A 12,251-nucleotide genomic window follows, 5' to 3' on the forward strand; every position below is an offset into this window, starting at 1 on the left:
TGTTGCTCCTTCAAACATTGCAATAAATTGGTAAAACTTGATTTGCCTTTGACAAATCCATGTTGACACTTCCCAATCAGTGATCAATTCTGACGTTTTCCCCATGACAGACATCAAGCTGATTGACCTATAATTTCCTGTTTTCTGTCTGCCTCCTTCATTGGAGGGAATATATTTGCAACTTTCTGTCCGATAAAATCTTTCCTGGATCTCAGGGATAATTGCAAAATTAGTACCAATGCATCTACTACCTCATTAGCATTCCGTTTCTTTTACCTTGGGATGAAATCCATCTGGATCTAGGATTTGTCAGTCCACAGCTCCGTCAGTTAGCTTAGTATCACTTCCTAGTACTTGGAATTTTCTAAATTCCTCTCTCACTTCCACCTCCTGGTTACAGCTCTAACTACAATGCTTTCTGTAGCCCCTGTAGTGAAGACCAAAGCAATCTCCTCTTCGTCTGCCATTTCCTTATTATTTACATCTAATTCTCCATTTCCACTCTTCAGAGGACCAATGTGCCATATTTCCAACATTATTCCTCTACATTTCTAGTATTCCTGATTTCTGCTTCCAAAGGATAGGTTTAGATGCAGAAGGCCTTTCAGTCGTATGGTTACATTCTAAGGTACTTAACATCTACCCATTACAGCATAACAGGCACCTGTATAGATAGAAGATAGACAGGAATGTCAATTTATGCTATTTTTCTGATCTTATTTATTAACCATTGGGTGATTTGATGATGCAGTATACTGGAGATCCACTATGCAGCAGGGTGAAATGGTATTTACAAATTTCTCTCCTTAGGTTCTCACTGTCATTAGTGCTCATCAAAAAGACACTGAGTGGAAGCCAAATATCCCTGTAAGTGGGTAAGGAGAAAATCAGGCAGGAAACTTTCAACGTGTCTATTGATGGATTGCTAAAGAGTAGAAAAACCTTGTGTTTGTGTAGCACCTATCATATCTTCAGGGTGACCTAAGAAGCTTCAAAGACAATTAAGTACTTTTGAAGACACAATCACATTGTAATGTAGACCGATGCAGTAACAAATCTGTACACAAGATTCCACAAAAGACAATGCAATAATTGATCAATTCATCCATTTTTAATGGTGTTGATTGAAGGATACTGTTGGCCAGGAAACCTGAAGAGCTGACATGCTCTTTAAAAAGTGTTTTGGGATTATTTAAATCCAAATGAGAGAATATCTAATGTATTTAAAGGCTGCCCTGAGTTGTTGGTTGAGTTTATGTGTTCCAGTCTGTCACTGAGTCAAGGCTGATTCCAGTGGCATTAAGTAGAAGACTCGGGGAGCAGAATTCCTTCCTTGTAGGCAGATTGGGGGTTAAATAAGAAATATATGTATCTTCACAGGAAGGAGCATACTGTGATTTTTTTAAAAAATCAATAGTTTTCACTACTAACCCAAGTACTTTGGACCGATGGATGTACAGAGACACAGGTGAAGGAAGTGGAAGAGATGTTGCAGCAAGAAGGTCTGGCAGAGATTGCACACAGTGGCCCAAGTGAGCAGGTAGCCTATCTTCTTGTGGAACGTGCTACACTGCTGGAAAAGTTGGAATCAGCAGAGAGAAAGGTGGATTCACAGAGTGTCACAGGAAGCATTCGTGAAACACACCAACAGGTAAGAAACTGTTACAATACCTACATAAAATATTGAAATGTGCTTGATTTAATATGTCAGCTTCATTCAAAAGTTATCAGTTTGAGCACTTTTATAAAACATTCAATTTTTTTTAATATTTCTGAAAAAAGGCAAATTTTGTAAAGTGCATCAAATCCATCCTGTGAGATTTTTGCTTCCCTTATTAGATTTCTGCTGTGTATCTTGTGAACTCAAGAGTAGGCTTAAGGTCACCGCTGTTGGTCCTGGATTGTGGCCGGACTACCTCAGATTACCTTGGATTAGTAAGGTCTATCAGAAATTTGAGCAATTGGTGAATCTAGCCGTTTTGCACTGTTTCTATGCAGTAGCAATATGAGTGGTATTAACAGTGGTACTAACAGGATGCCACTGTCAAGCCAAAATGTCACTCCGACTGTCTCACAGATGGACAATGTGGTGTATGAATTTTCGCACTGGTGTGGTGCTAGGTATGTAGGCTGTATGTCCCAAGGTTGGCAGATCATATTAAAGAAAATGTCCTTTCTGCTGTTCGCAACAGGCAGGGAGGGTAATGATTGTATCCCACCACCTCATGCTTGCAAAACGCAAAATACGGTGTCCAAAATTTGATGTGATTTTGTGTTTGGAGAACATTTGCTAAGTATTCCTGAAAGTGCAGAGAATTATGCTAACATTGAATTGAAGCTATCAGTCAGTCTTGGCAGTGTGACACATTTAGGGGGAGGCGATGGGCTAATGGTATTATCGCTGGACTGTTAATCCTGAGACCCAGATAACATTCTGGGGACCTGGATTTGAATCCCACCACAGCAGATGGTGGAATTCGAATTCAATAAATATCTGGAACTAAGAATCTAATGATGACTATGAATCCATTGTCAATTGTTGGAAAAACCCATCTGGTTCACTAATGTCCTTTAGGGAAGGAAACTATCATCCTTACTTGGTCTGGCCTACATGTGACTCCAGACCCACAGCAACGTGGTTGACTCTTAACTGCCTTCTGGGCAAGTAGGGATGGGCAATAAATGCTGCTTAGCCAGCGGTGCCCTCACCCTGTGAATGAATAAAGAAAAAAAATTTGCATATACTGGAAGCTACATATATTAGTACACAGGGTCTTTGCGGTCAGAAAAAAATCATGTATAAACTTTCCACCTGTTTCAAAATAACAAAATTGATGACAGATATTCTCTGTTACATTCCTCAGGGCAATGACTTGACCAATCAGAATCAACCTGTCTAGTTTAAGTTTAAACAAAGAATTGAGGATGCTAGAAATGTCCCATTCTGAAGGAGAACTCTGCTTTCTCTCTGCTGAATTTTCCCAGCAACTTTTGTATTTTGTTCTTTGCAGTTAACTGTCAGTCAGTATCTCATGGTACATTTTCCTGTACAAATCGTAGTCTGTTTGGCAAACAATCAGCATTCTCTTCTTATGCAGTATAAAATGTTATTCCGCTTTGTTTTGGTATTTTTGTATGTATACTGATGTGCTAAAACTTTGACAAAATGTGTCTTCTTTAAGTAATACTGCAGTTCTGTACTAACTATTGACCATATGTAATGTTTTGTTAACTGCTTAGTGCACATGGGATATATTTTCCTCCTGTTACTAATGTAAATTACTAAGACAGTATGAGCTCCATACGCTGTAAGCTATTTACCACAATTCATTGTGTTTCCTACTTTGCCTTCTAGCTTCACAGCTTGCTTATTATTACACATTAATATTATTATTGTTATCACATTGTAACCTGTTCGCTCTGGGCAGCAGAATCACCATTATTCAGCAGACAAGAGATGCCTCCACCCCTCCCATGGGAATGGAAATGAACAAGGTTGAATTCAATCAATGAAAGTATGCAGACTTCATGTATTTGAGTTACATTTTTGTAAGTTTTGTTACAGCGATATTGGATGTTTTGTAACGTGATTTGCACTATGGGATCTGCTAAATGGAACAGGTAATGGCAAAATACTTGTAGAGGGACAAAAGTTATCAATGAATCCACATTAACTGACTGATTAGGAAAGTGAACAATACTGAAGCTTTAATCATTGACTGTACAGGGAAAGATATTCATAATAAAGCCCTGATTGACTATCAGTGTTTGCTTTTGCTGGTGATTTAGTCTAACAAGGTCACATGTCATTCACATTTTATCTTGCTCTTAGGAGGAGTTGGACCACATGCGGCAAACCCTGGAAGAGGAATTGAAACAGCAACGGGAGTCCATGCAGCGCACCAAGGAAACCATGGCAAAGGTAAATTAGAAATTTACAAGAGATATTGTCCCACAGTCCTGTGCAAGAATTATACTTTTGTGTTGCTGAAAAAAGACACACTTTATTCTTTGAAGATGTAACAAGCAATGTGGATAATATGGATCCTGTAGATGTATATCTGAATTTCTGCAGTAATTTGATAAAGCACCGTACTAAAGGTTAACAGTGTTGCTGCAACAATAAAAAACTTGAATGAGACTGCACCTGGAGTTTTTCATAGAGTTTTGCTCCCCTTACTTGAGGAGGGATTTCACCGCATTGGAAGCTATTCAAAAGACATTCACTAAATTGAGCCCAGTGAGGACTCAAGTGAGCCCCTATTTACTTTTCTGGGGTGAGCAGAGGACCTGGCATCGAAATCGGCAGCTTCTGCACTGGCAAAGGTGATGTAGACAAAGTAGGCCCAGAGGCGAAAGATGGTGCCTGAGGATCGGCCATTTCATTGTTGATTGGGTCTGGCGCTGGCAATAGCGATGTGGAGATGGAAGGACACCACAGCGACATGAACGAGGTGAGCCGAGTGGCAAAAGATGCAACTCTGATGTTTGTGGGTCTGGCAGAGGCGGTGGCAAGGCAATGGCAGAGGAACATCAGCCCAACGGCAAATGATGGCTCCTGAAGAGTGGCAGCATTGTTTGGGTGCAGTGTAGGTGGCGGTGAGTCAGTGGAGGAGGAGTGGTGATGCAGGTGACATTGATGATGAACTGGCTCAGGACTGATGGACTCTATGAGCTGTATTTTTTTTGTTATTCTTGGCAACAGTGCAAAAGCTTTTCACTGTATTACTGTTTTTCTCACTGTAAAATACACACCATTCATCCATTCATTAAATTGATTCCAGAAATGAGGGGCTTACCTTATCAAGAGAGAATGAGCAGCTTAGGCCTAAATTCTTTAGAGTTTAGAAGAATGAGAAGAGATCTAATTCAGGTATATAAGATGCTAAAGGGGATAGACAAAGTCGATGCAAATAGAATGATTCCTCTTATGGGGCAATCTGAAAGAGAAGTCATAGTTTTAGGATGGGCGTAGCAGATTGAAAACAGAGATGAGGAGAAGTGACTTTTCTCAAAGTGTTGTGAATCTGTAGAATTCACTACCACAGAGCATACAAGTTCTTTCCATCTGCAAAGAAGAGGGCACTGTGCATTAATACATACAACTTCAAACACACACAAGTGTGCCAGACTATGAGCCTGACTGACAATCCTAAATTGGTTGTCAGTGTAATTCTTCACATACTCAGGGTTGTTTAGTTAAAGTTGGTTAATTGCGGAATCACAGCACGCAGTAAACAATAAAAACCGAAAGAGTTGCAGATGCTGTAAATCAGGGACAAAGACAGAAGTTGCTGGAAAAGCTCAGCAGGTCTGGCAGCTTCTGATGAAGGGTCACCGGACCCGAAATGTTAACTCTGATTTTTCTTCGCAGACGCTGCCAGACCTGCTGAGCTTTTCCAGCAACTTCTGTTTTTGTACATAGTAAACAATGTTTTGGGTTTTACCAGAGTGGCCGAATTGGGTAAAAGCAATGCTGTTTGATGTGATCTGCCAATCTTTGAGATGTTCTGCCTATATGCCTAGCATATTACATAGGTAATGAAATTCATATACCACATCTGTGTGATATGTTGAACATCTTTTTCGCTTGACAACAGCATCCTATTAGCTACTGCATTGTAGTAGCATGAAACATCTAGCATCACTTGTTGCTCAGATTTTAACCATAGGTAACCTGTGGTAGACTGGGCACTTTCAGACTGTAAGTCCTTAGGTTTATTTGTAAGTTTGTGCAATAGACAGTGAGAAAAGATCTGATCAGGATTACCATTATCCTTTGGGATAGCTTTGATGCACTCTGTCAGTATAAAGTTTGCACAGTGAACAAAGTCTTAGGGCCTATTTACAAGGTTGCTGATAAGGCCAAACTTAAACCACGTGGAACATGTGTATTGATCAATGAAGGTAGGTTTACGAGAAACGGGAGAAGAGAAAGATCCAAAGATGTGCAGGATAGGTCGATTGGCCGTACCAAATTGCCCGTAGTATTCAGGCATGTGTAGGTTAGTTGGGTTATTGTGGGATGAGTCTGGGTGGGATGCTGTGAGGGTTGGTGTGGTCTTGTTGGGCTGAAGCGCCTGTTTCCACACTGTAGGGATTCTATGATTCTAAGAAACCCAGGCAATTTCTCAACTAGGACATCAACAAAAGAAGCTCATTTGATTGCCTCATTTCAAACTGAATTTGAGCGCAGAATGGAACCCATTAAGAAATATAAGGAAATTCAAGCAGATTCAAATATAGCAAATGTATCATCTACGGATTGGACATGTGACAGGGATGAAAGGTTAGATGTCAATCCATCAAGGACGCATTTTTCAAGGAACTCAGCATCGATGTTTGTGAGAGATGGGCATAACAGGAATCCCGTGGCAAAACTGTCTATTTGGATATACATGGTGTTGTTAGAACTGAACTCAATTGGGCAATAACCCAACTAACCTACACATGCCTGAGTTTGTAAGTTCAGTGAATGGTGGTTGGTCTAGATTGCTTCACTGTGAATTTCTATGGCTTCTTTGAGTGGTACATTGATGAAGACACTGGCAATATCAAATGAATACAAGGATACTGCATTTCTATTAATGTGGAATGGTCTTTGCACCTTTGAAGGAATTTTTTACCATTTAAGTGGAAAACATGCTCAAAACTGGTCGTAGCAATTTGCCCAGCTATTTGGCCTGTTCACATTGAGCAGAATAAGATGGATAAGATATGGTGTAAGATATGTGTTCTTGGGCAGTCTGTATTTGCGTGGATGCAATGAGCCATGAAGCTGAATCCTATCATATATCACCTGTGGCTTGTTCTTCTTATGTGGATATGTCAAGCATTTTTTTGATTGTCCAGTCATACTGAACAACAGGTCTAATGGGCCTGTGGATATCATGTTTGCTCCTGAGAAGTGACTGGTCTTTCTCAGATTACCTTGGAAGGGTAAAATCTCTCAAAGATTTGAGCAAAATGTAAAGTTGCAGTGGTTAAAATGTTGGTATTGCATAACAAAATCAGTAGACTGTGTGAATAATAATATTTTAAGATATATTAAACTCGGGATTATTGACTTTTAATGGAACATAGAATTTAGCAGCAGGATTAGGCCACTCGGCGGTTTGAACCTGCTCCATCATTGAATAAGATAATGTCTGATCTGGTTGTGGGCTGAACTACACATTTCTGTTTGTTTGTCCTTGTAGACGCTGACTCCCTTGTGTACTAAAAATCTATGTAACTCTGCCTTCAATAAGTCTGCCTTCACTACTCTTCGGGAAGAGAATTCCAAAAACTAACCACTCTTTGAGAGAAAATATTTATTTTCATGTCTGCTTTAAAAGGGAAACCTCTTATTCTTAAACTCTGTCCCCTAGTTCTAGTCTCCACCACAAGAGGAAACATTACCCCCAGTATCCAACCTATTAAATCCCCTCAGGATCTTGTATGTTTCAATCAAACCATCTTTCATTCTTCTAAATGCGAATGGTTATAAGCCTAACCTATCCAACCTTTCCTCCTAGGCTAACTGGTTTGAGTGAATCTTCTCTGAACTGCTTCTAACTATGTCCTTTGTCAAATAAGGAGATTAATACTGTACAAGATACTGTGGATGCAATCTCTTCAAGGCGCTGTACCGTTGCAGTAAAACATCTCTACTTTTATATTCCATTCTCCTTACAATAAATAGCCAACATTTCATTTGCCTTGCAATTCATTTAATGTATCTGTATATTAACTTTTTTGTGATTCATGTACCGGCACAACCTGACTACCGCAGAGTTCTGCAATTTTTCTCCATTTAATTAGTATGAGTTCCTGCCAGTGGAGGGTCAGGCAGTAATCACCCTGTTCCAAAATCAATAGAGGCATTAAGAAGTGGGCCTCTGGAATGCATTGTAATTATCCCTTAGCCTGCAAAAGAGAATGACAGCAGATTTCTATTCTAAATAAAGATGAGATTTGCAGAAAAGTCAATTCAGCCATGTTGCTGCATTGATTCACTGCAAGGAGTTAACTGAATCTTGAGTTTGAACTCTACCTATGCTTTTATTTTAATGTTCTTTCTATTGTTTAATCATTATTAGTTGCATTTCTAGCTTTTTCCTTTGTTTTTTCACTTTTAATTGTAATTTTGTACTGTATTCTTTCAAAGGATCCTTTATCAGAACCTGCGAGTCCATGGAAGAAGCTATTTGGGGTTCGTCAGCAGACGCACAGCGTCTCCAAAGACATAGCCGTATGTCCCCCTTCCTCTCTGCCCGTAGCCAGGCTGTACCTATAATTACTGGCTACATCTGCACAGAGCAAGGCAGCAGAGGGCACACATGCAGTACTAACATTTTTGGTGGAATCTTCCCCTTTCAGCAGTGGCAGGGAAGGTTGCAGGAAGGGCTGCTATTTGGGTGGATTGGAACTGGGAAGATGCCCACTTTTTCTTCCAACCACCTTGGAAATTAAATTCTGGGCAGAAAAGCCCATGGTTCATGTTCCACACACACTACCAATTAAGGCCTTAAGTAGCCAATTAACAACCACTTAAAAGCCACTTCACACCACTGCCATGATTAACCTGTTTTTGGCAGGCGTCAAGAGTGGCAACCTTCCTGACTAATCAAATGGAGCAACTTGCCTGCTAGGGTGTGTGGGAGAGGGGAGGGTGGTGCAACCTCTTTCTGCCCCACTCTGGATTCTTACCAGTTCCTTAAACCTAACCTTGAACAAGCATTTCTTAAATCTTTCCTTTGCTCAACTCTGACAGACATTGTTTGTTATGTTGAAAGTGCTATATAGAGCTATTGGGAGTTCATCTGCTGAAATGAGTAGCTGAGAATGCTGTTTAAGACTAGGATATTTAATAATATCTTAATATCTACGTAATATCTAAGTTAGGAAACAGCTTGATGTAGCTTTAAAGAATGAAATCAAATGGTGCAAAGGCCAGCAATTATTTGCCACCATCTGGTTGGTTTTGCATACAAATTTCAAGTGTGCCCCTTTCAATTATACCATTTTATGGGACACTGTGTGGATCTTTGATCTGCCTTGCTCTGTCTGAGATTTGGACTGCCCTAGAGCTCCAGCTGTATTAACACCACTTACCAGGTCTCCAGCATGTCTTCTGCAGCGACCAGACTCTGCATGTACGGAACTTCTCACTTCCTTTTAACTCCCTCTTACCTCCTCTTTCCCTGACAGACAAAGAGTGCCAGTCTGACACTAGTACTGAATGATTGAAGACCGGGTTAATGTCTCAACTGTATTACTTAGTGCTATGATAAATAATAGTGAATGCATCTAGGGTTCCAATATTCCATTTGTTGCATTTCTACAAATATTACATGCTTACTTTCTCTGATTAAGTTGAACTCATGGTGCACATATATCTCTGAAAAGAAGAGGGTTAGGACCAGCAGGAATACACTGTTACTTTTTTGAATTTGAGATGGAAAGTTAAAATTACTTACTTTATATTAATTATACATCTCCCTATGGTAGTATGATCTGAGATTCAAAACTCACAAAGTAAACAAGGATTCACTGATTCATGTTACAGAATGTCCATGGCATTCACTATTTTCTTTTTCCTCCTAATTTTCTCCCCTAATCTCTTTAAACGTTGTTGCCTAGGCACTAAAAGCTTGACTGTATTTCATCCAGATTACCCTTTTCCATATAGTGGAGAAGGGGCTGTTGTGGTATGAGGTTCAAGTCCCACCTGCTCCAAAGATGCACAATAACATCTGTGAACAGGTTGACAAGAAAAATACTTCCGTGTAATGTAGAGTATTCACCATGGAGTTGACATCCCAGCTAATTCCTAAGTCACTCTATGCCAATTTCCATACTCCCACCAGGGTTTACTTGGGTTCATTGGTTAGTGATCATGAGTGGGAACTTGTTGAGTTGGACATCAAGAAGCTTTATTCTTTATGTTGTCCCATACGTAACCCAGAAATTCTAGGTGCTAAAACCAGCTGCCCAAAATAAGTATGTATTTGACTTACACCATAAGTATTCCTTACTTGCTCACAAAGTTTGGTTAACAGAAAATAAATCAGATTAATTAGTAACTGACCTGCTTCCATAAGGTAGAATTTCAAACTGCAACAGAAAGGTTCAGTACTCTAATGTCAGACTGCTGCTGATAGTTGTTAATCTGTGAGGTCACCCAGGTTTTCACTGCACCTTGTCTTTCATTCTGTGTCAATTCCCTCTTATCAGCAGACCATGGGCTCTCTTATACATTTCAGTTGTTCATTTTTGACTTCTTGCTCTTGTTAACACTACAGACCCATGAAGAGGACCTGGAGAAAGAGAGGAAGCTACGGGAACGAGCAGAGAGGGATCTGGATGAGGCAGCACGACGATTACAGATGGCACATGAGGAAATCCGTCGACTGACAGATGAACTGGATGTGGAGAGAAAAGTTCATAGTAGTAATGGTGAGTGATGTTTAAACTATTTATTTATAAGCTCTTTTAATTCTATCACTGACAACTGGCAGCATTGGAGAGAATTGTTAATAAGACACCTGACAAAACAAAAAGCTTGTTCATGATAACGACAACCTTTCGTAATTAATTGTTAGACCACAGCCTTTCTCTACCCCAAATAGTCACATCAATAGATATTTTCCTCTGTTTAGCAGAGATAGTGTGACAATTTTTTGTCCACTTTTAACTTAGTTGCTTTAAATACAGTCACATTCCACAGTTTAGAAACTGCCCACAATTCAAATTCCAATGTCAAGCTTATTTTGATGCCCATTTCTGATATTTTGCCTACAGGCTGGATAGAAGAACAAATCAAACTCAGTGTTATCTGCTTTGTTTAATTTACATGAGTAACAATTCCTTCTAGATGGAAACAGTGACATTGTGCTAATGCACTGAAATAATAATCTAGAATCCAATACTAATGTTCTGGAGACATGGTTTTGAATCCCACCTTGGCAAATGGTGAAATTTGAATTGAATAAAAAAAATCTGAAATTAAAAGCTAGCCTAATGTTGACCATGTTAGCATTATCAATTGTTTGTTGTAAAATCCTATCAGGTTCACCAATGCCCTTTAGGGAAGGAAATCTGTCATTCTTGCCTGATTTGGCCTACATGTCACTCTAGGCTCTCAGCAATGTGGTTGACTCTTATCTGTTCTCTGAAATGGGCTGGCAATCCATTTAGTTAGTGTGTTTAGGGATAGGCCCTAAATTCTGGCTTAGCCAGCAACACCCACATTCCCATGAACAAATATAACAATGTTCAGAATCCAGGAAAAATTGATAATTCAATTTTATTTTCCTGAAACAGAGAGATTTATTTCAATCAAACAATCAACTTGCAGATTCTTTTAAAAAGAGATAGTTATTTTGCAGTTTCCGAAAGCAAAAAATCAGATTTGATATTTCCAAGTTACCAAATAGCTTATTTAGTTTTCCACACTGATCAGCGACTCAAGATGAAGTAACACGATGAAACTTTCAGCTTTGATGGGGGCTTCATTCACACCAACTACATGCTTTTGAGGTGCAATCAAGGAACACTTCATAAAGACAGTAAAACTTTAAAACTAAATCTGTAAAAAGCAGCACTTTGAGTGGTTTTGTGTCTATATTTCACCCTCCCTTGTTAGAGAGAAGCAAAGGGGGTGTGCAAGCACCTTCTCTTTGATTGCACACTTTGCCACAGAGTAGGATGCCTTTGACTAAATGTCCATAAATTTTGCCAGTGTCAGTTCAGTCCTAAATTGGAACCAGAAAAATAATTCCGCTCCCTTGAAATTCACCTATTGAGTGAGTGTTAGCATCACATAAGTAGGTCAATGCCTAGCATCTTGGCAGTGTAGTGTTTACTATTCCCTCTAAGCTGCACAATGTCCATGCGACCCAAGGCTCCCACACCCAAATCAGCCTTTTTAAGTTCCCAAGTGTACACAACAGCATTCAAAGTGTTAAATGACGCATTTTCTTAAATGAATGTACAGTGTGCGATAGAAAAAAAACAGGCACAATGGTCATGTCTTTATTCTGCTACCGTTGAGTCAGGGTGACAAACCATAAAGATGGTTACAGGGGCTTTTGACTGTTAACTGTTACTCAACACATGCATGCTTGCACAACTAGCATACAATGAAAACCATGCTGCCATACGCAATGTGATGGAACACACCATTGACATATTTCTACTGCTGAATCATCAAGAGCCTAGCAGTACTCAGAAAAGTGGTGTCAGATTTTTGGTGCTCTCCTATAGGA

General features: G+C 39.6%; 2 protein-coding genes across 3 annotated transcripts in view; both read left to right on the forward strand.

The window, feature by feature from the left end:
• Positions 1-12,251, forward strand: part of zmynd12 (zinc finger, MYND-type containing 12) — a 234,970-nt gene that overhangs the window by 59,620 nt on the left and 163,099 nt on the right. The window lies entirely within an intron of this gene.
• ccdc30 (coiled-coil domain containing 30) overlaps positions 1-12,251 on the forward strand; it is a 146,761-nt gene that overhangs the window by 30,083 nt on the left and 104,427 nt on the right. For both annotated transcript variants that reach the window (XM_048615040.1, XM_048615041.1), the window contains exons 4-7: positions 1,461-1,651; positions 3,833-3,922; positions 8,150-8,233; positions 10,287-10,440. In XM_048615040.1, the coding sequence (XP_048470997.1) occupies positions 1,461-1,651; positions 3,833-3,922; positions 8,150-8,233; positions 10,287-10,440 (519 nt within the window). The remainder of the gene's footprint in view (positions 1-1,460; positions 1,652-3,832; positions 3,923-8,149; positions 8,234-10,286; positions 10,441-12,251) is intronic.

This window comes from Rhincodon typus, chromosome 31, assembly GCF_021869965.1.
Source record: "Rhincodon typus isolate 14 chromosome 31, sRhiTyp1.1, whole genome shotgun sequence".
In the NCBI taxonomy this organism is placed as follows: Eukaryota; Metazoa; Chordata; class Chondrichthyes; order Orectolobiformes; family Rhincodontidae; genus Rhincodon; species Rhincodon typus.